Genomic DNA, 27,055 nt, shown 5'->3' on the forward strand with positions numbered 1-27,055 from the left:
GAGGCTGAACTAGCGCTGCGTTTTCTTTCAGGAGTTGATTGGAAAGATGTTGCAGGTCAACGCCGAGGCTCGGTACACGGCGCAGGACGTCCTCCTGCACCCATGGGTCATGGTACTGTATAACATTGTTTGTTTGTTTGTTTGTCTGTTTTAGCTGAAATGTGGCAAGACTGTTTGGAAGTAATGTTTTTTTTGTTTGTTTTTTGTAAACTGCACGTGGCTGTAGGACGATGCAGTCACGGAGAACAACATGAAGTCAGAGGTCACAGGTAAACTGAAGACGCACTTCAACACGACACCAAAGCACAACAACACCACAGCCGGAGTGTCGGTCATCATGGTGAGCTCCTGGAAGCATCCACAACCCAACATGCAAACAGTCTGAGTTGAGATGATGATGATGATTATTATTATAGATTTACTGCAGTGCTTAGTGCAGAACCGTCCAGCTTTACTGAAGTTTTGACGTGAATTTAATCAGAACTGACAAGGTGCCTGAGCAGGATGATGGAGAGGGTGCATGTCTGACCCAAATCCTTAAGATTGGGCTCGTTCTAATTCACATGAGGTCAGGCCAATGGCCGTGGCGTTCAGTTACTGAGAGGGGAAGCAGCAGAAGCAGACACTAATGCCAAGTAATACAGAAGTTCTGCTGCTGAGATTAAAAACTGGAGAGCAGACAGTGGAGAAATCATCGCTCTTTCCTGACCGCATGCATCATTTCCTGTCGTTTTTCCTTTTTCCTCATCACTCCTTCAGGCTTGTGTACACTCCTCTGTCTGTTTGATGTGAAATTAGGGCGGAGCAGGGAGAGACATTGTGTTCATGTAGAAAAGTTTTTCTGCTCTTCTTGATGCAAAGAGACTCATTTTGTTTCTAAATCTCATTCGACAGTTTGAGGTGTAAATGGCTTCGGCTCCTCCCTCATCCATCCTCTCTTCCTCCTCCTCCTCACCCTCCCTCTCCCTCACACCTGACCCAGGACCACAGGGGACGCCTGGAGCAGAGAGCCTGGTACCATGTCACTCCCCTCCCCTTCTTCCTCCTCCTCCTCCTCACTCCGGTCTTCCTCTGGAGTCGTCACCCTTTCCCTCGTCCCCTCGCTGACTTCTTACCCTCCCTTTCCCCTTCCTTCCTGTCACATTCTTAGCCGCCCCCTCGCGTGTTCCTTCGCAGCTAGCTCAATAATATCTCTCCCTAACAATCTGTGATAGAATTATTTGACTCTTTTGATGCTTATCAATCTGCTCCTTCACTTACATTTTACTCAAACGGTACCAGCCACAGACTGTTGAGGAATAAGATAAAAACTTTGATTTATTTATTTGTCTTGTTTATTGAGGTATTCATGAGGTCAAAGCATGTTTCTACTGCTAAAGAAAGCTGAGTGTGATTTGCTTCCTTCTCTGCATTTTTTTGTTAGGATCACACCGAACCAATTTTATCTTTTTGTATTTCATGATACATTGTCGCCATCTTGTGGTAAAGAAAAGGAACTGCGCACAGAATCAGAGATGGAAGCAAAGTTGCCTCAGCCCATTTGCTGTCACACTTTCTAAAGTGAGATCAGTTCATTGTTCTGTGTTTTCCTTGTTGAAAAATCTTAAAGAGCTAACCACCTTTTTAAACACAAGCTGATATTTTCTGTAGATATTGAAACAGTAGAGTGGTTTAATTAATTTATTTTTTGTCAGACAAAAGATGAATAATTTACAGCTGTCAACCTTCAAAGAAATATCTGCTGACTGCCCTTTTGGGAAATAAAAGATTCCTTGAACTTGATCATAGAAGAGCTCCATAGAACCAGACACCTAATCCTCTTGAATTAAGCTCAAGTTGCTTAATTCAAGAGGATTAGGTGAAAGTAAACCTGCATAAGATCAGACTACTTTTTTGTTTTTAAAGTAATCACTTTCAAACTGCTGTGATATTCAAATCTTAAAATAGAAAATGCAGAACAATGACAGGCATTGAACACATCACGGAGCTGAAGCTGAGCTGTGGCTGAAAGCATCTTTAACCAAAGGCCTCAGTTTGTTCCAGCTCAGTCCCTCCAGAGTTCCAGGATCCACCAGTTGGGGATCGAAACGCTAACCGGAGGAGCACCGAGCTGGAACAAACTGCATCCGATTGCTCTCATGCTTCTTGTGCTGATTTTGTGTTGTGGAACTGTGAGTAAGACTAGTCTCTGTCCCCCTTTTTTCTTACTTCCTCCTCCCCCTCCCTCCCCCCTCCTGCTTCCTGAGTTAGCTCCGAGACGACGGTACGTACTAACACCCAACGCTGCGCCGCCTCTCTTTAACGAGAGGGCAAATGAGGAAAGTAACATTTTGTTTTTGGCCCACAGAACTCAAAACAAAACAAAAAATACAGCTAGTGGATTAAAAAAAGTAAATATTTACTTTCTTTTTTGCCCTTCTTGTGCATAATGGTCAGCACTTGATTTGCAGTCACTTATTTCTGCCATCTTTCTTTGTCATTCATTATAATTTGTTTTAAAATAAACTCACACAGATGTGTCAGCAGGAAGTGGTAAATGGTATAAAAACATTTAGCTGCTCACTGCACAAGGATGAACTCACTGGGGATACTCTGATTATTTCTTCCAGTGCTCGGTGTTATCAGATGAAGTGATGTTTTGTTTTGTTTGTTTGTCAGAACACAGCTCTAGATAAGGAGACCCTCCGCCTCACCACCCGCGTCCCACCAGCTTCACCTACGAAACGGGCTCCAGACTCTGCTCAGCCGGCGTTTTTAATCATTGAAGTTCCTCCTGAGGCGCCAGAAACAACATCTACACCTCCTGAGTCTCAGTCCCCAGACGCCGGCCCCCCAGCCGCTGCTGAGCCCAGTCGGCCTCCCTCCCCTCCTCCGTGCTCGCTGCAGTTCTCACCCACTTCTGACGCGTCGCCCGTTCCTTCGCCTTCTGAAGAACGACTGCCACTTTTAGCAGCTCCCTGCTTCTCTTTAGACCCTTCCTCGCCCTCTGATCCCCCTCCGACTTCGTGTCCCTGCCCACCACCTCCCACGGACCCCGTGCCCCCCTCCCCCGTCTCCCCCTTCCAGCCTGTTGTCTTCTTCCCACTCTTGTCTCCAACCAAACAACAACCCCCCTCCCCTTCTTCCATCCACCCCACCTTGTTTCCCTCTCCTCCCTCCACACCTCCACCTCCTTCTCCCGGCCCACTGCTGTCTGAGGAACTCCTGGAGGAACTGTAAACTCCCACGATGGGACAGAGAGCCTAAACGCCCCACGGTAGCTGTAGGCTGAGCCGGTGACTGCTGTAGCTGCAAATCTTTTCTATTCTTCTGTGTGAATCTGAGGGGTCCGAATGTAGACGAGTTTTTATTTATTAATGAAGTGTGACAGAAAGACTTATTCTTCTGAGTGTCTCTCTTGTGAAGTAATATATTGTTTTATGTGGATTCTTTTTGTTTTGCATCTTATTTTGGCTGCCTGTGGCTCTCCTTAAGTACAAATACAGTTTTTACCAGCTCTAGCAGAGAAAGTACTGTAATGTCCCTCATATAGGAACAAAAATCTGATAACAGAGCTCCAAGTGCTGCGATGCTCTGCAGGGGGACAAAGTTAGGTTAGGGTGATGTCTGCTGATTAGTTAATAAAGAAACCTGTGCTTGAAACAGTTTCAGCTCCTCTGTTGTGTTTGTGAAAATGCTCGCAAAAGAAATCCAAACTAGTACAAAGTGTGTACTCCCTCAGCTACCACTGGTGCAGTTTCCTTTTTTTATTTTTAGTTGCTTACAGTAACAGGTTTCTGTCCAGTTTGCTTAAATACTGTGAAAATGTTACATTTTGTCTAAAGACAAAGTGTCATTTCTTTTCTCCCAGCATGAATGAAGGAACTGGAACACCCGCTGTAGTTTATTAAACTAAACACACATCCCAGAACTCTGCATGTCCGTACTCAAGTAGATGTTTAGTTTTGTTGACACAGGTTCAGTGTGACGACTCTAAGCTAACGCCCCGTGTGTTTGGGGGAAGTTTTCTGCACACAAAAATCCAGTTCCTTACATCCTGAGGTAAAGCTGACATTAAACCACCTTCTCAGCCTGCATGAGTTACTATGACAACACTACTTTTTGGTTTATTCGCTCAATGAGAACATGTTAAGTTTGTCTTCAATCCTGGTTTATTTAAAAAATATATACATTTTATCAGTCTTAAATGTAGAAAGCTAAGTTAAAACAGTCATTTTTCTTGTACATTCAATGATATCTAAACCCGTCACACTGCATAAACAAGCTTTATTAGGCTCATGGTTCAGGTAACAGGTAAAGAAGAAAAAGTAAACTCCAAGCTTTTTTTGGTTTGTGGTAACTGTGTGATACTAAGAACTGACCACTAGAGGGAGCTGTGTAGTTCCTGAAATGCTTCATAAAAACAAACAAGGCCAGCTCAAGTTATAAAAGTCCTTTTTATTGTCAGAACTCTGCAAACAAAACACTCCAAATGATTGAGGAAAAAAAATAGTAATAGTGGAAAGATGAAAGAAATTCCCTTATAATTTAAACCGCAACGAAGCAAAAACAACCTCAAAGGAATGATTTCTCACAAACGAGTGCACGTTAGAATCTGAAGCTGGGTCACATTTGATCATAATCACTGGTTATAATTTAGACAGCCAGAATGAAAGAAGTAAAAATAAACTGGCAGAAATGGGGAAAAGTCCTTCCTCCCCGTGTTGCTCTGAGAGTCAGAGGACTGATGCTGGCTTGGACGCTCTGAAGGGTCGATTTAAGAGAAGAAGAACTCTCTCTGCTTATTCAGTCATTTAAAGAATAAAAAAAATGAAAGAACTAACTCGTTGAACCCAGAGCTGATTTCTATCGTCAGAAGCAGGGAAATGATGTGCTTTTGACTTTTCAAGCGTTAAATAAAACGAGTCAAAATGAGCACAGAGGTGTGGCGAGAGAAGCCATTTTAAATATGGAAGATTATATTTAAACATGATTTATATATTTATATAAATGTTTCCCTTTTTTTTAACTCTTCTTTCTTAGTAAATCTAATCTTTTCTACCTGCTGTGAAGCCAAAAAAAAGAAGAAAAAAAGCATGTTAAAGTGAACAGAACCTTAATTTTTCCCCCCATACACACCTACATGGAAAAACAAAAAAAGAAAAGAAATGACTCTCTCACCTTAAAGTCCACAAATATTTGGATTTTTTACGTCTAACTTTCCACAACTTCCCCCCTTTTTTTCTCCTGGAGATGAAAATAGACTCTTACAGCTAAAAATAGATTTGTTTTGAGCCGTGCGGTGCCCCCACCCCCCCACCTTAGGATTTATAGGAAAATTTTCTATCTGATCTACAAAAAATAGCAATGCCCTTTTTTTTAAAAAATAGTTGATGCTTTAACTATAAGGACAGATTGTTTGTTGTTTTCTCTCTCTTTCTGCTGAGATACATTCAGGATGTGAGGCTACAGACAGATAAAGAGTCCACGCCTGTGAGACATCAGGTTTTCAGTTCAGTATCTGGTCTGGTACTCGTGGTGCCACTTGTTGAAGTCGTTGTAGAAGAGCACGATGCTTCCGGACGCCATGCCCGTGATGATGCACCTGAGGGGGAGAGGGAAGCACAGCGGGGGGGCTGCTGTTATTTTACTTGTTGCAAATATTAATTTCATTTCATTTTTTGAATGTACTGGAATGTTTAAAAAAAAAACATCCAGTGTAAAAGAACTCCATGACTTTTTTTCCCCTGTTTTGTCACATCTTTGCACAAAGTTTTCTCCAGTAAATCAGAAGGTTTCTTAACGGGGAACTTTGTGTTGGCAACAAAGACAGTAAACCTAACTAAACCAGTAAATCCTGGCTGTGTGATCTTCGAACACAACTGTGCCATCAGGCAAGAAAAAAAAAAATACTCTAGGGGAAAATTCTGGTCATTGATCAGAGTTTAAAGTCATCATGGGACATTAGTTTTGACCACATAATGTTGCTGAGCACAGAACCCCCTGATCAACCCCCAGGCTTATATAATAGGCAGAGGGGTTCATCACTTCATCTGCTGCCCCTGATGAAACCATCAGGAGACTTTAGCTTGTTCGCACTAAAACAACAAAACAAAATCTGAAACACTTCACGCTGAAGTGCTGGAAAAAAAGTGGATAATAATTCAAAACTGAATTTAAAAAATTTTAGTTCTGTAACTAATACTATTTACTTTTCTCATGCAAACATTAAGAGTAGTTAAATTCTTTCATTTTCTGCCGCTTTCCCGTCAGCTCGCTAAAAGACTCCACCACCTGCTAAGTAAGATATAAAGTTCTTTTATTCTAATTTGTTTTTATGTGTGGGAGCTCTTTGCTTTAAGCCTTTAACTGCAGTTTCTAACTCTGCTGTATTTTAGTCCTCCTGCAGACTTGGATCGAAGCGTTACCTTTGGTCATGTGACATGGCCATGGAGCGGATTCCTGCGTCACAGCCGGGATAGGTGAACAGCTGTTTGAGGTCGTGGACCTGCCAGACAGAAACCACACCTCCATCCCCACCGGTCAGCAGATACTGGCCATCTTTGCTGAGAAGCATGGCCTGTCGAGGGCAAACAGAAGAACAAAACACAATCATAATCAGTTTACTGCAGCTTTAGTAATGGATGGTTTCTAATGTCCGGTCATTATTTACTTTTTTTTTGTCACTTAATGATCAAAATGATGGCAGTAAAATTGTTTAATCACACGCTTAGACCCAATCAGTTTATCTGCGATGATCACACTTCAAGGTGTTGTGATCCTCAAAAAACAATAAAAAATCCCACATTCTTCACACAAACCCAGGCTCTCATCAAAGATGTCTGCCATCAGTGAAGCCCCGAGATTTACTCTTCTCATCTGCTTTCCTCGCAAACTGCAGCAGCTGAATGTCTCCCTCAGGAATCAGATAAACACAAATCAAGTCCTGTGCTGGAGTCTATTATGGGCACGGCTCCGAGTGGAAGCTGAAACTGAAACAGTCAGTAGCATCAATCAGCGAGTAACCGGAGCTGATGAAATGACGAGGCTGAATGTAAGTTCTGAGGGCAGCAAATGACACTAAAAGCTCCCCTGTTTGCGGTTTTACGACGCCGAAGTGGGACCGTCTTTCAGCTGCGGCCGTGATTCGGCGCTTCTTTCATCCGCGGCATGCGTGTTGAGTTAGGCTCGTATTTAATGGAGAAAGGAAACTCAGAGCCGGAATGAGGCGTTCTCAGGAACTTAATTCGGTATGAAAACAAACAAAGCCTCAACAAGAGGAAAAAGTCTGAAGTAAGCAAACAAAAAAAAAAAGTTTGGGGCAGCTTTCAGAGCGAGTTTTTAAAGCCGGGAGGCAGATTTTAGCGTCACTCCTGACTGAGTGCAGCTCTGCTTTGATTGGTTTACTGTGGTTCGATAATCACTCACAACCTGGATCCACCTTCTGTCCCCAAGTCGAAGTAAAAACACTAAACTTTAGTAATTTAAAACAGAAACATTTAAGATAGAGTACCCAGCAAAATATGGCTGCTATTTGTTAAGAAAACTATTCGCTTAAAGGCTGGAAACCAACATTTACTGATCCTTTAGCTGCATTTTTTGTCAAAACATTTTTCATCTGATTTATTTTCCTGGTAGCTAATAACTTTGTCTGTTTGTTGTTTAACATAAAGTGCTTCCATTCTGCACAAAACATCTGCAGGGTAGAAACTTTAAACTGTAAAGAAGGAAGACGAAGACAATTAAACGTCACAAACTCATTAAGATCATCGTTTCAAAGCCATGAGTATTTTTGTCATAACTTTAAAAACAAGACGAACTTGTGTAATATTAAAACTCACTATAGCAGAGAGACTGATGGGTTTTTTTTTTCTTGAACGAAGCAGAAAATATGTGACTGAATCTGGTCACAATCAAACTTTCTTCAAACTGAAGCCGTTCAAAGAGCTCCAGAAGATATTTATGAACCTTAAACACTTAGCTACGTTACAACCTCAAACTTTAAAGTATTTTATGTAGCACAAAGCGGCTCATAATTGTGAAGTGGAAAGACAGCGATTTATTTATTTATCAAATAGAGATCTGAAAAGTGTGGCGAGCCCTCTTTCCTCTGAGAGCCTGAACTAAAACCCGGTCCAACCAGCCGCCTCCAGAGGTCAGCTGATCAGTGACTAAGAGTCCTCCTGTGTGGGATTTCATCTCATTATGAATCCAGTTGTTCTGTGAGGTTTTGTTACAGAACATCAGTGATCACACAGCATCATGAAGACCAGGAACACACCAGAAAGGTGGAGGTGATGGGACAAAACGGGGCAAAAACTCAAGGTGGGGGTAAAGACTTTGTTTGCATCTGCAACAGGTAAGATGTTTCTAACCTTTCCTTTAGAGCCACACTGCGAAAGACCTGAACTATCCCTTTAAGCTTTATTTCATTTTTCAGCTCTGAACATGTATCAAAACAAAATGCAGATTTATAAAAAAAAATTTACTTAAAATGACTGAAACACCATATTTATCAGATTTGTATTTGATACAAACTGTTTATTTTATTGCAGAAATATTCTGCATGCAGTTTGTACTGTTTTTTTTTTTTTTTTTTTTACTGCCTCGCACCCCCCTCCAATGGCGCCCCACAGTTTGGGAACCACTGACCTAATGATTTGATTGTTTTTAACTAAAACTGCCCCTCCCACCCACTCGTTTTTTTATTTTTTTTTTTTTTTTTTTTTTTACTGCTATGGAGTTAAAAGAAAGAGCGTCTCAGCAGCTACTAGGTGTCTTAATGTACTCGTGCATCCCCTCATGGAGTTTATGACCTCACTGGAGCGCAGCAGGAGGCAGCAGAGCTGGCAGACATGTCAGCCGGACCAGGTAGGAGGCTGCAGACAGACATTATAAATCAGACCTTTGCCACCGGGCGGTCAAACAAGATGGCTGATGGCTCTGTTGGGGCCAAGATGGCTGCCACGGCTCGGATGACTAAAAAAATTACTTTAGCAGAAACATGTGCAGAATATATGCCCATATTTTGTTTTTTGTTTTTTTCCTTTTTTTCCCCCCTCCTTCTTCCCTGAGAACAGTGGGTGGATTCTGGGGCTGGAGAAGGTAAAAAAGTTTAATTTATGGTGCTGTTAATCCCCCTGTTACACTGACACAGGCAGGGAAATAAATTGCCGGGATGGTTACACTGCTTGAGTCATACCATAACTTAAAAGAATGTAATCCATTCAGTATGGCCTCTGTCACCCAATTCTGCTATTAGACCAGGATGCCGACTGTTAGCCTGTCATCCAACCTCTGACTCCAGACCCCTGTAAAGTCACAGTGCATACAGTCTTTCTCTCCGTTTCCATGTGTGTACCGCAGGCCAGGACAAACACTTATTTATCCTGGAGTCACACTGTGCTGCGGCTCAGAGGGCAAAGAAGATTGATTCTGGTATGTACACGAGTGCACTAAATACCACTGGATCGGGAGGGTGGAAAGAAGCAGGCTGAGCCTCACACAGCCTCACTTCAAGATGTTAGGGTTTTCCTAATGCCATCGGACGCGGCTGGAATTTCGCAGAGCGGGCTGGCGAGGCCTGCCGCGGCCTCCGCCGTTCCCAAGCTTCATCTGCAGAGGAAGCTGTGGGAACGCTACAACCCCAGTGTTATTGTCTTTTAAGGACACAATAAAGTACACTGAAACACTGAAACTAAACACTCGTTACTTCTGCAGGGCGGCTAATGTGCTCAATCAGTGTTTCGGTATATTTGCGGCTTCGTCGGAGCAGGCCGGCTGGCAGGTTTTGGGAGCCTGGGCACCAGAGGTTTCCTAATGGGAAACAGGCGTGCAGCTGTCTGTCAGAGCCAGCTTACATTTCCCAGGCCAAAGCGGAAACTGAGGGCCTGGAAACCAAAGGCGGTAGCTGCTATCCCGTGTCACTCCGGCCACCGGGGAGGAAATGCGGGCAGTGGGGAATGTGTCGTCCTGCGCTGGAGGGTGGTTAATGGTGTTGGTGTCCAGGACTGACCACTCCTCTGGAATGTCTTCCAGTGCTGTCGCAATTCGACCTGACAACAGAGCTCCGGATCAAAAGAATTATTTCCTNGGGACGTGAAGCCTGAGTTTGTCCCAAGGCTCGCTGACCCTCACCTCAAACCCAAACCGTGCCTTTAATCAGTGGAAGCACTTTCTGCCCAGATGTGGTGCAGACATACATATGCAAGTGCACCTTTTTTTTTTTACCGGTGCCTTTCCTCACCTTGATGCCGTCCTCCACCTCCAAGTGTCTGAGCAGTTTGCCGTTGACAGTGAAGAGGCAGAAGTGTCCCTTGTCGTAATAAATGATGCAGTGACCCTCGGTGGAGGACTGGATGAGTCGGGGCCGCTGGCAGAGCTCGGGGCCCTCCAGGGTCCGGAGCAAGTCCCCATTCATGGAATGGATCAGACAAGGACCCTCTATCAAAAGAGAGAACAGCTCTGTTAGCAGGATTAATATCAAGCACAAGTTTACACGTCTACATTTTATTTATTTCAAATTATTTTGGACTCAATCACTGCTTAAAACCTTTTGTTTTCATTGTATTTTGGTCTCGGTTGAGCGAAGCATCTTCACATTTACTGTACAAGTTTATATTTTATTTTCTTACATGGTTCATATTTGTTGCTGTCGTGTCACTTTACACCTTACATTTTGTACAGAACTTTGATCTATGGGTGTTGTATGAATAAACTTGTGTCTTATGACTAAAAATGTCAGGCTGCCCTGGGAAAAATCTGAATTTTATTTCTTTATGATTTCTGATTTGTGAAATGTACGGGCACACGGAGGAAAACTGCAGTTTATCACAGTTTACTCTTTGGGTTGATGTTCAGAAAACACAAGACTGTAAGCTACACACACACGTTTTGGAGGAACATAAGCTGCAAACCAGATGAAGTCTTTATTTTTTTAAATGAAGGCCTCACAAAACAATGTCAAAAAGCAACAATGTAGATATTACAACATCGCAGCTCAGCAGTAAAAGAGTCCAGATGTTAAACTGGTCCGGACTATCTGTCACCCGGGAAAAATACTTAAAGCTTTATGGAAAGACAGAAGACAGAACAAAGACAACTGAGAGCCTTAAATTGGATTTAAAGCAAATGAGAGAAAACATTCGGCTTTCAACATCAAGTGTTGTCCTCAGTTCCAAAACACTTGCAAAGAAACTGATCAAAATTTTAAACACTTAGTTCAGACTTAGACTTACTTTCAGTACTTGATACTCTGTCTTATTAAAGTTTAAATACGTGTGTATTAATGAGACAGTCACTATTTTACATTTCTCTGTCTGTTATTTCTCTCCAGGCCTCGTTTAGTTCTGTGCAGTGGCCGAAGTGACAGAACGGTTAGCAGCCGTTTGAACGTTAAAACAAACGAACAAATGCAGGAAGGCTCACCTTTGCAGCCGCTGATGACGAGCCCCAGCTCGGCACACACGCTCGCACACATCACCTCACAGTCGTGGCCCGTCAGGATGGCCCTCGGTGTGGTAAATCCTGCTGGACAAATAAACAGAAACGTCAAGTTTGGTGCGTGATGCGCTTTATGTTCACTAGGGGGAGCAAAAGTCCAAGAAATCCTCATGGATTGGTGGTGAGAGTTACCAGGTGAAGGCTTCAAACAAACGACAAATAAAAAAATTAAAGACGACTTCATATTTTATTTGACGGAGATTAATTTTGTCATGCACATCCGCCACATGCCCCTCTCCCTTTCAAACTATTGTCAGTGAAAGCCTCCTCCTATCACTACAACTTCCTCCCCTTGACGACCTTCACTGGATCCAGATGTTCCTGCGTCGGACAGGCAGGGAGACGGAGAGCCCGAAGGAGCGGGAGGAAAAACCGTGATGTTTGTGTCGCTTTGTTTTGAGCTGTCAGAGTGAGCGACAACCCGGAATCAGCTGGTATTCCTCCATCTGTCCTCTGTGCACGTGACCCAGCATGTATTCATGCAAACATGAGCTTCTTTTCAAGGTTATTACAGCGAATACTGTGATGCTTCAAAGAGCAAAAAGAGATTTATGAATGAGAAGTTGTAGTTTAGTGGTGGTTTGCTGCTCAGGAAGAGAATCCTCCTTTTATAATGACATCTATCTATTCAAGGACGTTCAGCATACACCAAAAAAAATAAAAAATCAAACAGGATCGACACTCAGACTTTTTCAAAAGAAAGACAAAAACAAAAAATGTAAGTTTCTCAAAAAAATAAAACTCTTGAGAGATGTTGTAAGGGAAACAAAACAGAAAGTTCCCAGTGTAAACAGTAAATGGTTGTAAATAATAATAATATTTTCAATTGCAGACTAAAACTATTTAAACGTAAGCACCTTAATGGCTTCCTGCAGTTCCTCTTTTTCAATTAAATTAAACACAAAATCCAATAAAGGCTCCCTAATAAGACAGGTTCTTTCTCCAAAAAGCCACAGCTACTGTAGCAGCTTAATTCGATTTAGCTGAAAGACTCCATACAGGCCAAAGTGCTCAGCAGACTGTTGTAGAAAAGGCAACCAAGAGGGCAGGCTACACAGGAGCGACGTCTCAGATCATCTATACGTTCAGCGCAAACACAGATAATAGGTCTGTAAATTAACAGATGCAGAAGTTTGGAGGAACCTTCTGAACGTAATGCGAATGTATTTGTTTTCACACTGAGAATCCAAACTGCTGAACGGTTCTCGGTAATAACCGATTTCACCATGTTTAAATGACACCTGATTGTTTTGGCTCTTCACCTTAAGCTGCCCGCTTCGCAGCCACCCAAAACTTTGGCCATTTCCACCGGAGCAGCAGCCCGAGCGTCTACTTTTCATCCAGTTAACGGCCTCATTCTCACTAAAAGCAAACACATGAGCAGCGAGTTAGACGAAGACGGCGCGTTTCACTCAGTGAAGATCTATAAAGCTGATAAAAATGAATGAACTGTAGCAGTTTGGAGCCCTGACCTGCCGTTTGGTTTCAATTAGGGCCACATGTGATTACAATCATACCTGACCAAAGCTGGGAGGCTGAGGACAGTATCAACTATATGTGTGTGTGTGTGTGTGTGTGTGTGTGTACATATGCCGTGGGGACATTAATCTTTTAAAACTTTACAAACTGTGGGAACTAAGCTTCATTTTACACACACATGAAATGATGTAAATCAAAATGTTTTAGAAAGGAACTGACTTGGTTGGAAGTAATTTAAACTAAGGCTCACATTCAGTTGTTGTGTACAATCAGCTAAAAAGAAGAAGAAAAAGAAAAAGAAAAGCCAATAAGCATCCTGAAAGGAAAAACTCTGTGTGCTCGCGCAGGAGGTCATTTTCAGCTGATGATGATCAGAGATCCTGAATAACTGTAAGGTCAGCTTGGAGAGCAGAATCTGTCTTTAGTACAATATATATGTTATCTGCATATATACAGTACATTGCATAAAGCAGATACATTATTTTATTGTGATAAAAACACAGAATACACTAAGATTTAACAAAAGGAACTAAAGAAAAAACTACTAAAATAATATGAGACTAAAGGGGAAACGATAGTCGTGATCTTCTGTCTGTTCTATTCTGGAAAATGAAATTCATACAGGTTGCTTACAGCTCAGACTTATAAAAACACTAACAGGGAGCTGTTTCAGATACTTTTATGTATTTACTGGCTCTGTTGCCTGTGGTAATAATCAGAATATAAAACGTGATGATGTCTTACAAAACTAAACCTGTTTCATGTAGTAAAATAAGGTTGGGGGGTAATTATTCTTTTATTCTTTTCACGTTACCATGTTGGTAACTCCAGACTGTAACTCAACATAATTTATACTGTATCAAGCACAAAAATAAAGCTTTTCAGTGAACATTCTAGTTAAATGTAGTCCATGTATAAGCATGTTTTGATTCCTTACTAAAAATCCTTTTTTTCCTCCATAGCCAAATTATTCAGATGGTTGCTTTTTCCTTTGATTGTTTTGCTGCTGTTTCTTTAGGCAGAGAGTATCTGGACTTAAACCTTTAGTTAACAATGAGTGAAGCACATGTGGCAAACTTGGACTAGAAAGAGTGGAGAGAAAAATTAAACCTAAGAAAAACAGAATAATTTAGAATCCTGTATATTAGTGTATTACTCTGACAAATGTTAATGTGATCTCAACCAAGTAATAAAAGTTAGGATTCACTGCAGAGCTGTTCTGTCAAATGTTCTGTCAAATGTTCTAATTAGATGCAACAATAAATCTGAAAATGTGTTACATGTGACAATGTGCACCACCACAAAACTAAATCGACAAACACTGCCACCAAATGAACAAATTAATATTGTTTTACAAAATAAAACTTTTGCTGTAACAACAAAAGAAGAACAATTTTTTTTCCGCTTCAGCTTCATTTAAATGAACGAAAACGGTTGAAGAATAAATGTAGCGCTGAAGCTGTTTCTACAGTTCTGCCAGCAGATGGCAGTAGCACATCTGAAATCTCTCCTGCCTGAAGCACAAAGCAAAAGAGCAAAGGTCAGTGTGTTCATGTGCATATCAGCCCTTCAGATGGACTTGAGTCAAGCTTATGAAGTGTGGAAGACGTCCACAGATCATTATGAGTAAAGAGGAATTTGTGTGATGATGTGAGCCTGCGTTCAGTGTGTGTGCAGGGTTTTTCGTTTTTGTCGTTTCAGTGTTTGGAAGCAGAATAAAGAAAGACTGCTATCTGTCTGTTCTGCGTTCATGAGCATGTTTGTGCCTGAAGCAGAACTTCATGTCTGGGAGAGCCTCCTGCGGTCGGAGGCAATGGAGCATCACATTGGGAAGGGATGACGGGCGCTCTGTCTGATCCTTCGGCTTTACTGTGGTAACTAGCTCTGAGCTAACTGATCTTACACTGGCGTGCACGTCTTGAAACTTACATGCATAATTAGTATGCAAAATTTAATTTAAAAAATTATGCGGGTAAAATATTACTTGGTTGTGAATTCTAGTATGACATTATTTCCAAAAAGGTTTCTACTTAAATCCTGAAAACATCTCTATTTAATTCTATTTAATTTCCCCATTTTCAGCCTAGAGACTCATTATTTTTTAATAAGAACTTGAATCAATGAATAAAAGAAAGCAAACAAAATTGTTTCCATATTGCTCAGTGCCTCTGTGCTGTGTGATATTCTGCTTTGTATCTTTTGCATGTAAAACCCAACCTGGTTTATTAAACAAATCATGATTTGTCATAAATTTCATCCCATTTGTAATGGATCACCTAACAACACGTATGCCGATCTGAGCCGACCAAATTAGCGCTGAGGAGTCTGCGGACTGAGCAATGTGTTTGCGATGCTTTGATCATAGCTAATGCCATATGTTATGGTAACGCAGGGGAGGCCCATGACATTTTTCACTTTTATCGACTAGTTTGACCTTGTGGCCCTTGGATAGTAGTGAACTTTCATGTGCTGGCCCACTCCCCACCCGCCCCAGACATCACATTTAACGTCTCTAAGTGGCCCTCACTTTCACTCACATTAAAGACAGATTCTCACACACACTCTGTATCTGGCCTCGCGGAAACACACACACACAATCTCAGACACATTATCGAAAGCTGTTCCTGGTGCGACAGCAGAGCTGCGAAATCCAATCTGTATTGAAGAGGCCTGGCCTGGTCAGACGAAACTAGTTGTTACTTTACAGAGGGAGGCCGTAAATCACACAGTCACAACTGTCTGAGAGGGTGAGCGCTCAGAGAATACCCCCGCACGTGTGTGTGTGTGTGTGTGTGTGTGTGTGTGTGTGTATACGCACTGCCTGGGCTCTCTCCAATGCTGTTGTGCTTTCCATTCCAGTACCACAGCAGCAGGGTGGCATCCCTGGAGCCGGACAGGATGTAGCAGTCTCCTCCGATGTAGGACTCGGAGCGAGCGAGACACGTCACCACGTCCCGATGCCCAAACACGATCTGAGTGAGTTTGCCTGCGAACAGCACACAAAAACAAAAGGTGGTTTTTTTTTTTAAACCAATCAAATTCATCTGATTGGTTAAAACATTTTATACAAGCTTAAATGTTGTTTCCTAGATGTCCGCCAGCTCGGTTAGTCGATCCATGCAAGATTAGACTCCTGGTAATTCCCAGACAAGGATAAATATTTGCTCCAACCTTGAATGTGCCTGAGCGTGTGCAGTGCGCACACGAGTGTATATGTAAAGAGGCTAATTGCTGTCAGATTTCAAGACCACAGCTCCACCATCTAGCTGTCTAATATTCATTACGCTCCTCACAGTGTGACCTCTGCAGTCAAACAGTGGATAGTTTGCAACATATGACATTTCTGTCTGGGTGTCAGAATCACTGCTCACTGGATAATGAAGCCGTTTCTCCCTAAAATGATGGGGATTATTATGAAACTGGGCGGGTCAGTGACTCAGCTTCCAAAGAAGAACACAGACATCAAAGATGTGAAATGTTTGACGTTCCTATAAACAGTGAAAATAAGTAATGATGGCTGCTGCAATAATGGCTACCATGCAGCTCAGATTAAACACGTGCTCTTTTGCTCACACACACACACACATATATATACACACAGATAAATCGAACTGCATGTATTTGCATGCTGGCAGAAAAGGTTGTGTTTTACGCTTGTGTACCAATCAAGTCTTGTAATTGATAAAATCCTCCAGTTCTTTAACCTGGGGGAATTGGGGACACTGGCGGCAGCTGTTGAGCGATTAAACTGTGTTCACGTTCCAGTCGCACACCCTGGTGGCAGTTGCACAATAGAGCTATCTCTGTGCTTCCGTCCCTCCTTCAGAACAGACAGGGAGGGCCTGGCCTGGAGAGAAATTGAATCAGAGTCTGTTGTATAGATGCATGTAGCATTCTGAATGGAACTGGAAGGGGGGAGAGCGATGAGGAGGTTCAGAGATGAAGCTTCAGACAGTTTCATTTAGGACCCCTGACCTGGTGGCATTTTGTGTGTAAATGTGCGGCAGAGATACTCTGATATACAGAGTCCTACTCATGAAAACTATATATCCTTGTGCAGAAGCTAGACGAATACTTCAAGAAATCACTGAATGGTAACTGGGTAATCATATTCTAGTTCTCAGCAACTAAATCTCTCAAACAGCCGTATTCTCAAGCTCACAAACACAAAAAAACCCACTTTAAATTAATGTCCCTTTAATCACAGACATTATTGAGCAGCTTTCAGTGTCTTGCTCTAAAACTGATCACTAAACTGAAATAGTGGACGGGTCAAAGCCAGCACACGACGTCAACTTTCTGTAACTAAAATATGAATCATAAAACTGAATTTGTGGTGAAATGATGCAGAGTAGATGTGAAACAGAAAATATTACAAATAAATGTTGACAGCTGTGATCAGGCAAAATAAGGGTGAAAGGAAATTTAGGCCTTCTTTCTGTGGTACAACTATCATAAAACAAAACACATAACACTTTACCTATCCTTTATTTAAGATATGTATAATCTAATTAGGCTGCAAAATTTCTTTCAATATGTAATTAATGAATGTTTTGGGTATTTCTTTTTATAATAAACTATCATGTTAGTTTTTCCACTAAACAATGAATATGCACTGTTAGGGGCATGGATGAATCCTGGTAGCTTATTTTGTGTGTGATATAATTGAGTTTTCTATTTAGTCAGACAATAACATCACAGTGAGGACCTGGTGTGAAGACAACAACGGCTGATAAAATGAGGATTAAAAAAATATGATAATATAATTTGCTTTAAGGCAATTTTAGCTAAACGGGAAAAATCTGTAACATGACAATATAAAGCAAAGACAATGCAACTATTGGACAGATGTGATGCTTAAATGTGAACAGTTGTTATAATGTAATAGTCTGACTCTCTCTGTGAGAGACAAACCCAGAAGAAAGAAAGATCTTTAACATCAGAAAGGTTAATCGCCGCTTCTCGAGTTCAGAGACGCACATTAGTACACACAACACTGCAGAACCTATTATAAAGTACCTGTGTCGGTGGAGTAAACCCGGAAGCTCTTATCCCAGAAGCCACACAGAAGGATGAAGCGGTTGTCGGCTGTGATGACAAAACACTGCGAGCTGATCTGAATGCTCTGATCCAGCAGGTCTGAGATCTGACGACGATGAGTGCCCACGTTGCTGGCTGAAAACACATCGAGCAAACAAAAGCCTAGGCGTTAAAGAAAAAAAACATGCACAGACGTACACAAAGCGTGAGACGTGCAGAATGATCCGACAAACACTTGGAAAATAGCTGATTTACGGTGTAAACAGCCAAAATCTCACACTTTGATGCTCCTCCACTGAAGCTTCAGTGTAAAGAAGATTTATGAGAGGACACATAAAACATCCTGGAGATTAAGTTTATAGGGACTACACATTTTCCGTGAGAGTTCAAGAGCCCGATTAATAACAGTGTGTGCCTCGCTCTGGTCAGAAGAGACGAAAAAAATCCATCTCGGTGGTGTGATCAAGTATTATTAATTACAAAACTAATTTTCTTACATGCTCTATTCTGCTCTGTTTTTTCTCAGCTAAAGAGATATGTTCGTTCTTTTTTTTTTTATATAACTTAATGGGGTCAAACGCACAGAAAGCAGGTAAAACTGGGAACATCCAGTGTACGGGTTGCAACTAATATTTCATCCAATTTTTAACATTCCCCAGAGCCACAGATGGCTCAACACTCATCCTCAATTTACTGTGTTTAGCTCAGACTCCTTCTGGAATGCAAACAGTGTAAATATATTACTGACAAGAACAAAACTCCCAGCTACCTCCCCCAAAAAGTGCACGCTCTCCCACAAAGTTACATTATGACGGTTTAGTATAAGAGATAAACCAAAGTGCGATGATGGAACGTGTTAATTTTAACCGTGTTTTAACTTTATATTGTTGTGTGGGCTTTCATATCAGATATGTTTAGTTTCTCATATTTTATGGTTTTATTATTAGTGGTTTAGATTCAGGATTTTATTTAGATTATTTTAGATTTCAATTAGATTAGCCCAGCTCATATTTTAGATATTGTTGTGCGTGTTTTGACTCTGTATTTTTGTGTAAAATGTTGTAAAGCACTTTGTATCGCCTTGTTGCTGAAAAGTGCTATATAAATAAATTTGACCTAACTTGACTTAATTTCTATGTAAATGATAAATAAAAGTACTGAAGGGTAAAAGTATTCTTAAAGGTAGGCTTTCCAAAAAAAAAAAAAAAACTAAATCTAAATAATAAAGCTAAGATTTATTTTATTCTGACAGTATGCAGGGTCTTTATATGAGAAAATTAAAGAACTCCATGCATAGATAAAGATGGAGAACTGAGAATTAAATCGGGTTATTTTCAGAAGTCAAGGATTTAGAGGGGAAATGGCACGGAAATAGTCTGAGAGTGACCACAACATTCACAGGGAAAGAACAGCCTATTTTGCAGATACGGATGAGGTTGGAGGAGGCTGGAGCAGGAAGAAGCGGGGCGCGTTCCTCGCCGCTCTGGCAGCGCATCCCATACATCACTGCAACTCGGCACTCTTCTCCTGCTCATCAACAAGTCGTGAAGGATGAGAGGCGCCCATATTGTCCTGACAGCCGTTCGCCGTGCATTCTCAATCACACATTATTACCACATTCATATTCATTTCCACTGACATGCGTCCTTTCCCCCTGCTCAAATTAAACCAAAGAAGATGCAGGGGAGGGAGGGAGAAAAGGGACCGCAGAGAGGGGGAGTTGATGATGAAATGCTGGCCTAGGCCACAGCTCATTGCATTCCAATTTGCATGCAAATGGTTTAGTGTGAGAGCAGGGCCTATATCATGACGAGTGAACTGGGGCAGAGGCTGAGAAACAACTCTAATCTACTGTCCAGGGACACGGCTCCGCAGACTGCCATGAGTCACCAAGACGCCAACAGGATTCACACAAAACTCATTTCATTTCATACATACACACATACACCTCAAACTCAAGCGTGTGGGGATTTTTTGTAACAGCCATAAATGACAGCATACCTATCAAAGGGTCAATTTCCACAGGAAGTTGGTACTGCTGATCCGCTGAGCTCTGATGGCCTGACAGAGGAGAAGACAGATTGGATTAATATTGGAGTTGAGAGGCTTTGTGACAATACGCTGCATTTGATGTCACTCTAACACACTGAAAACTAAAACCATAATGTGATACTGTGACCTGCTGCTCTACGAGTTCTCCTATGAATTATATATCAATTATGTCAAAAAGCTACGAAGGCCATAGAGAAAATAAATGTGCTTCTTCACCAACAGGTTTAAAGATTTCGATTTTACACCCACAGAACAGTGAAAAGTTTTAATTTTTTAATCACATTTGTCATTCATATACATTTTAGCATCATATTTGTCTATGCTTTGTAAGGTTGTTGAAAATGTAAACAAGATAGAAAACAGTGAAACACTCCAGCCTAATGGACAACTTGTAATTTTATTCCTGCATCCTTCACTTGGGGATGTGAGAATAACATGGCTTTCTACACCTTTCAATAACCAGTGAGAAAAATCAGGAAATCCCTATAATGGTTAAACTTCTCCTGCATAGTGTATGATTAGCTGCTAAACTGAATCACTTGATCGGTCAAATCTTTAACGTATGTGGTTGTGGTTATATTCTACTAAAAACTCATAAGTGTTCATTTTATTCAGTTTTTATCGTATCAGAGTGTTTTTTCTGGAGCAGGATGGGTGTTGAGTAAATCAGGGTTTGCAAAGTGATCGGCTGATGTATGGAGGTGGACGTGAGACCTAACGCTGCCTTCTACATGTGTCAAATTTGATACTGCTGTCTGGGAGACACGGTCAACTGTCTCCCAGATCAACATCCATCCTACTGAGATGAGACAAGTCAATCAAATTATATACGAGAGTATTATTCTTAAGAACAGATGAGCAGATAGCACAACATATGAGTTAAACAAGGACTTTTGCATTTCTGAAATATGAAACGAAGCTCAAAATCAGATTTACATTAGGTTTTTTCTTTGTTAATGGGCACGAATCTCCTACCTGTCAAGCCGTGCCACTTGTTGACAGCGAAGAGGCGGCTGGCGGTGACGGTGATGATGGCAGACGACGTTAGACCCGGCTGCGTGTTGGCCGCTACGAATGTCACGGGAGAGTTGGACGGGAACTTCAGCACCATGATAACATCCTGCTGCATCTGCTCCGTAAACATCAGCGGGGTCTGCAGGAGAAGATACTGTTCAGGGACCCGGGACGGACAACAGGACAAAGGGGAACAGAGCCGACATGCGAAGTGGCAGGCGAGAGCAAAACGAAAGGTGGAGGAAAGCAGCCCCAGTTGGTGAGAATGAGGAGGAAAAAAAAGAGAAAGAAGAAGAGAAAAGCACAAAGAGGAAGTTAGAGGCAGGATAGCTGTTAGTAGTGATTAAGCAGGATAGTCACGATTGGAAAGAGTTCAGTTTTAGTTTGAACAGAAAAGGCAATAGAGTTGTTTTGACTGCACTGTAGAGAAATCAGACAAAGAGCAAGAAAACATTATTTTGAGCTCACACGCAGTGACTAAACACTTGAAAAGCTGATAAATGAAAATGTAGTCTCCCAAAAGATAAGAAGCTCTTCCCTACATGTGGAATAAATTTCAAACAGCTGACAAATGTCTGCTCAAGAAAGTGGCTGTAATTCTTAAAAAAAGATCAACTTGTGATCTTCAGTATTAATTTATCTTCAAAACAATGTACTAGGAGATATAAATAAACCTCTGCTGACAGAAATTTTCCATGCTTCTCTAGGTAACATTTTTCTTAAACCGCTTCAGAATACTGAACCGATGTGAACCCTTGTATTGAGCCACTGTGGGCCAGTTTCAAATTTACCTTTCATGGGCATGATCATTGCAAAGTTAACGTCCATAGAACGTTATCTAAATGCACATTTTATCCCTGAGAAGTTTCTGCTCTCCTCTCTGTGCCGGTATAAATAACCTCACAATTAATCTCGACAGAGAAGCATCTATGTCCAGATTAAACTAAAAAAATCATAACCTGTCTTCAGTTCCAGATGTGAGTTAACAACTTAAACATTTTTTTTTTAAATAGAAATATATTCAGTGGTATCATGAAGCAAGTCGTCTAGAATGGAGGTCATCCATAGTGTCCCTCAAGGTTCTATTCTTGGTCCCACATATTTTAATCTGTACTTGCTGCCATGGAGAAAAGCCTCATCAACGCTGACAAAAAATCTTATTTATATAAGGACAGGAGCCCAATCATTGCACTTGCAACTTTAATCCCTATTTGAGACCTTATCCTTGTCTCCCAAATAGAAAACAAGATAAAACAAGACAGTTTAATTCAAAATTATTCCAGTGCTATACTAAAAAAAAAAACCTATAATGAAAGCTAAGTGTATGCACAAAGTTTTCTCCAGTCGTGAACTAGAGAGTTGGTTTGAGGTTTTTTTTCAGTCAAAGTAGAAAGGGTTGTCTTTGCATTGGTTGGACACAGTGGCCAACCATCAGGAGGGAGGATCACAAAGAAGAAAGCTAGAACTATGTCCCTGAGGTAGGTCCTCTCATGTCTGGAAAAGCCTTCCATAGATATTCATCTCCAACTTAAAAAGAAAACTTGAGCAGCTTCATCTCTTCAAGGCTTGTTTTCAAACAGGTTTTTGTAGCTTTATGTTGTTTACTAAACAGAATGGTTTCCTTCACTGCATTTATTTAACTGTTTTAGGTTTTATTAGTAATATTTATGTAAAGTTCAACCTCTTCCTTTTAGGTATCTACAAAAAAAATGTCTGTGAAAAGGCAGAAAACAAATTCTTGAACCAAAAGTGAATTAGGTTAAGTAATTTGAAGGGTTTGTTGTTTGGTCTCTAAAAGGTTAATGCTCCACACATATTGAATTTACAATATAAGCAGAGGAAATGCAAGTATGATAAGAGAATGGGACTAAAAATACACATTCATAAATAAAACACTTGTCAACCTGCTCCTTGTTTAGGCCTACTGTTGGTTAAATGTGCTTCTTCTGAGGCTAATGAAGTGTTAAATGTGTAAAATATATGTGGATTGTTTTTAATAAAAAAGAACACTAAATTTGTTTTTTTTAAACATACAACTGGAAAGAAAATATCCAGTCATAAGAAAAAGTCCTTTCATTGAGCTGTCAAACTGTTTCCTCTGCTTAGACAAGGTTTAGGACAATTTAAGAAGTGTTTGTACTAAGCAGCTTGAACAGAAAGCTATTTTCCTCCTTGCGTGTAAAGAAGAGGAACATCAGTGTTTAACATCAGGAACAGACCTGAGAAAATCCGGTGTGTCTGACAGCTAACTAGAAGCACTGACAGTATCATTACCACCAGCATGGGCAGATGCCGACACACTGACAACACACTCGCATGAGAGAGAGGAGAGAGAGTGAAGAGCAAGATCATGGAAAAGCAAAGAGATTCAAGCAGTTAAAGGAATGTAAAGCAGGAAAAGAGGGGTCAGAAATCCGTTAGAAAAACGCTTTTTGAATAGCAAGTCTTTGAAAACTGTATGGTGGGGTTAAAATAAAACTGTTTCCTAGGTACTCACCCACACAGTAAGACGACAGAATCAAAGGAATAGCCAGAGTTTGTATACGTGTATGTGCTGGGTGGTGGTCTACAGCCAGCTGTCAGCGCCACAGGGACACCGCACTAATAGGGACTCATGGGACCTCGGCCCATCACAAGCAAGCACTGCTGCCTGACTTCTTAGCCCTTAAAGGGCCATTGCTTCTAAGCTCCCTCTCATGGCTCTTTTTTTTTTAGCCGATCTGCTCTGTTTCCAGCTCAGGTGAAAAATCAGGCTCAGAAACAGGTTTTTAGCTCGACTCTTTGCCTTCCACCCCACCTCAAAGCCCTCTCACTAAACACACACAAATGGTTGTGATCTCTCCTTTTCACAAACACCTCACTAATAAAGAGCGAAGGGATGCTTTCAAAACCAAGAGTGCATTTTCCCACAATAGTAAAAAAGATAAAGCCAGACAGGAGGAAAATGATAAAACAGAATAAGCTACAAATCATCAGAAAGAGTTCATTGCGGACAGAAGTGCTGACCAGAAATCAAAGATGAATGCAGGTAATGAAGATTAGTTGGCTTCTGACCCCCTTTTTGAAAAACTGCCCGACTTCAGATAATGGAGAAGAGCAAGTCAGCATTTCTAGGTCGTAATTTCATTGGTAATGTAGGTTTGTGCACCACTTACCACTTGCATGGCTGAGCTTCGGGGCGGGTGGGGCTCAATAAGCAACTGACAGGGGGTCTGTCCAAAACTCCTGATCTGAGACTCCACAGCCTGAAGGAAACAAAAGGAGGACAAAATAAAGACATAGACAAGAATTTCATCTCAGTTTTCTGTTGATTTTTCTTGGATTAACGAACCTCAGATTTGTCTCAATGGAATAATAATGACCCCGCTGATGTAGAACAGATCATGATCATTTTGCACTTAGATGTAAATATCAAATTATTCTTCTAGAAATGCTACAACATTCTCAGATTATCGTGTTTACATAAAAAAATAACATAAAAGCCCTTACAGCAAGAAGATAAATTCATGCACTTGTGTTCAAGCACATGTACACATTGTACATATAAACAAACTTTTTCACCGTCTCTTGTTCACACACATTTATGCACAGGCCGCCAATTAATCCTCCACCGCCACACAGAATCAGAGGAGAGGTGGGCAGGCTGACTGGTATGCTTGGTTAGGTGGTGTTAATGAAGAGGTATAGGACCATAAATGTCAGAGCAGACGCCGGCTGAGCAGCCTCTGGACATCATCACACAGCTCACTGTCAGACAAACCACCGCGAGGAGGGAGACGCTCACAGTACGGGTGCATTAAGCGTTTCTGAACCACCTTAATACGTCATTCAATTAAGAGAATGGTTTTAGAATGCCATAAACATTTATCTATTTCACGAAAGCAAGTTTAGATTTTGCCTTCAGCTAAAGTTTGTTGTACATTGAATTTAAGAACAATAACCTTCACGGTGTCCCAAAATTGAAATGGAGACAAGCTGTAGGACAAATGACAAGAAAGACAAAACCCCTGTCTTATTAACAAGCGGAAAACAAGTAGAAGAAACTTCTAACTCAAAAAACTTAGTTTAAAAAAAAACAACAGAATCCTATGGAACACATTATTAGTGGAAATGTGTATAACAGCATTAAGCCTACAGCACACTTGAAGAACATCGATCATGTGAGGGAGACAAAGAATGATAGTGTATAAAAAGGCACAGACAGACAGAAAATGGCCAACACAAAATGATGACAGAGCCGTCAGTATGTTGGTGTGCTCTGCGACTGGCTGTGTAGGAGTGACAGCTTGTGTGTGTAGGCTGAGACGTTTGAGCCTGACTTGGCACAGCCTGAGAATGAGCTCATAGTTGAGGCCTGCATTTGGTATTTCCATGAGAAAATCTTGGGAAATTAGTCTCCTCATATCCATTGTCTGAAACTAACCAGAGAAGCAGAGAAGACGGAAGGATTTTAATATGCCTTTGCAAGGTTTCATTAACTTATTTAGGGATAAGAAGTGAGTCCTAAAACCTCTGCAGGACAACATTAAGAAACCACAGGTTTTCAACAGTGCAAAATTTCTCAAAATTGTAAGCTATTTCTTTTTTGTACTTCCTTCATTTACACCCATTTTGTTCCTTTATTTGGATCCCTTTGAGCAGGATTATAAGCTTTTGTGTTGTCAACGAGAAAGTCAAGAAGAAGTGAGGTCACCCTTAATGTTTCTTAAGGTTTTATTCTGAGTACCACACTTTAATATGACAAGTTCTCCTTAAAAAAAAACCCATTAAGCCCGGTTCACTAAGTGCAATTTTTAGGTGCTATAAACAATATTTTCTTGTGAAAAAATTGCAAAAAAATAAAAAATAAATAAAATAATTTGGTTGTGAGCTTGAATCGGTGGTCAGAGTGACAGGCTCACTGACAGCCACAAACAACCTACTGTACAACAAATATCAAGCAGTGTCAGAAGTTTCCTGGGAAAATCGTGCAGTGTGGTGTGAATGCTGCTGCGAGCTGCGTATTTTTTTTTTTTTCCAGTCACGAGAAGTCCACAGCTGTCTTTTTTTCCCTCATCCTCCTCTTTTTGGAGTCTGGATCTAATGAAAAGAGCGTTAACGCCAGAGCTTAATTTTCATTTGTCGTCAGACTGATACCTCTGTCAGATCGTTGTGACAGACAGGCTGATGCAGTCTGGTAACCATCATATCTTACAATGAACAATGTGACACTATCAAGATTTTATAATATCGAGCTCACATTATGTTACATATACAAGTCTTTTACAAATTTTTAAATTGCAGTGTCTAAATACTAATTTTTTGCTCCTATACGATATTTTCGTGTGGTCGTTCGTTGACGTTATAATTTAAATGTGACCTCGATCAGGCTCCAGTGTGAACAGCCTACGGCCCTGAAGCTACCAGCAGGCGCAGATGTGACGTCACATGCAGCACGCTGCGTTTATTGAAGTAAATATAGATGCTATACATGTTAGCATGTGTGTATCAATTCCAAAGTTGTTGTGTCCTCAGAGCTGACTAAATTATTATCTGCCATACTTCTTTCGTCCAATGTTTATATTAGATAATACTGCTTTCTGCCTACTCCATTACACAATTGTACTTCTACAAAGGGGGCAACAGGCTAAAAGTAAAGATGAACTCAAGTATCTATACAATCTTACGCCAACATTTGTATCATATGTTGGGTGTAGATTCTCAGTCATTCAGGACATAACTAATCTAAAACGTTCCTGGATACATGCAGAGTTTCAGGCTTTAAACTGCATGATGTTGGTATCAATAATATCAAAGTTAGACCAGCATATTTCTACTTTAATGAAGTCGAATGAAATGCAATATGACTGTTCAGACTGAGGTCGCTTTGAAAAACATTGGATGTGACTCTGATTTAGTCTCACATATGAAAGTGACCAAATTGGATTTGTCATGTTCAGATTCCAAAAAAAAAAAAATCTGATTTGAGCCACTTTTGTCTGTAGTGACT

At 41.0% G+C, this 27,055-nt stretch overlaps 2 protein-coding genes across 10 annotated transcripts in view; one reads left to right on the forward strand and one right to left on the reverse strand.

Annotated features, from left to right (window-relative positions):
* Positions 1-3,645, forward strand: part of dclk2a (doublecortin-like kinase 2a) — a 26,979-nt gene extending 23,334 nt beyond the window's left edge. For 2 of the 5 annotated variants that reach the window (XM_017408668.3, XM_017408675.3), the window contains exons 15-17: positions 32-112; positions 227-340; positions 2,659-3,645. In XM_017408668.3, the coding sequence (XP_017264157.1) occupies positions 32-112; positions 227-340; positions 2,659-3,219 (756 nt within the window). In that variant the 3' untranslated portion in view covers positions 3,220-3,645. The other 3 variants (XR_001808413.3, XM_017408684.3, XM_037974762.1) reach the window with 3 other exon arrangements.
* Positions 3,646-4,417: 772 nt separating this feature from the next.
* Positions 4,418-27,055, reverse strand: part of lrba (LPS responsive beige-like anchor protein) — a 174,937-nt gene continuing 152,299 nt past the window's right edge. For 4 of the 5 annotated variants that reach the window (XM_037974594.1, XM_037974595.1, XM_037974596.1 and 1 more), the window contains exons 48-56: positions 24,222-24,311; positions 21,028-21,205; positions 20,002-20,061; positions 17,980-18,135; positions 15,779-15,946; positions 11,407-11,508; positions 10,226-10,422; positions 6,408-6,559; positions 4,418-5,584 (exon numbers count right to left, since the gene is read on the reverse strand). In XM_037974594.1, coding sequence (XP_037830522.1) covers positions 5,494-5,584; positions 6,408-6,559; positions 10,226-10,422; positions 11,407-11,508; positions 15,779-15,946; positions 17,980-18,135; positions 20,002-20,061; positions 21,028-21,205; positions 24,222-24,311 — 1,194 coding nt within the window. In that variant the 3' untranslated portion in view covers positions 4,418-5,493. The remainder of the gene's footprint in view (positions 5,585-6,407; positions 6,560-10,225; positions 10,423-11,406; positions 11,509-15,778; positions 15,947-17,979; positions 18,136-20,001; positions 20,062-21,027; positions 21,206-24,221; positions 24,312-27,055) is intronic. The other variant, XM_017405820.3, reaches the window with a different exon arrangement.

This window comes from Kryptolebias marmoratus, linkage group LG3, assembly GCF_001649575.2.
Source record: "Kryptolebias marmoratus isolate JLee-2015 linkage group LG3, ASM164957v2, whole genome shotgun sequence".
Taxonomy (NCBI): Eukaryota; Metazoa; Chordata; class Actinopteri; order Cyprinodontiformes; family Rivulidae; genus Kryptolebias; species Kryptolebias marmoratus.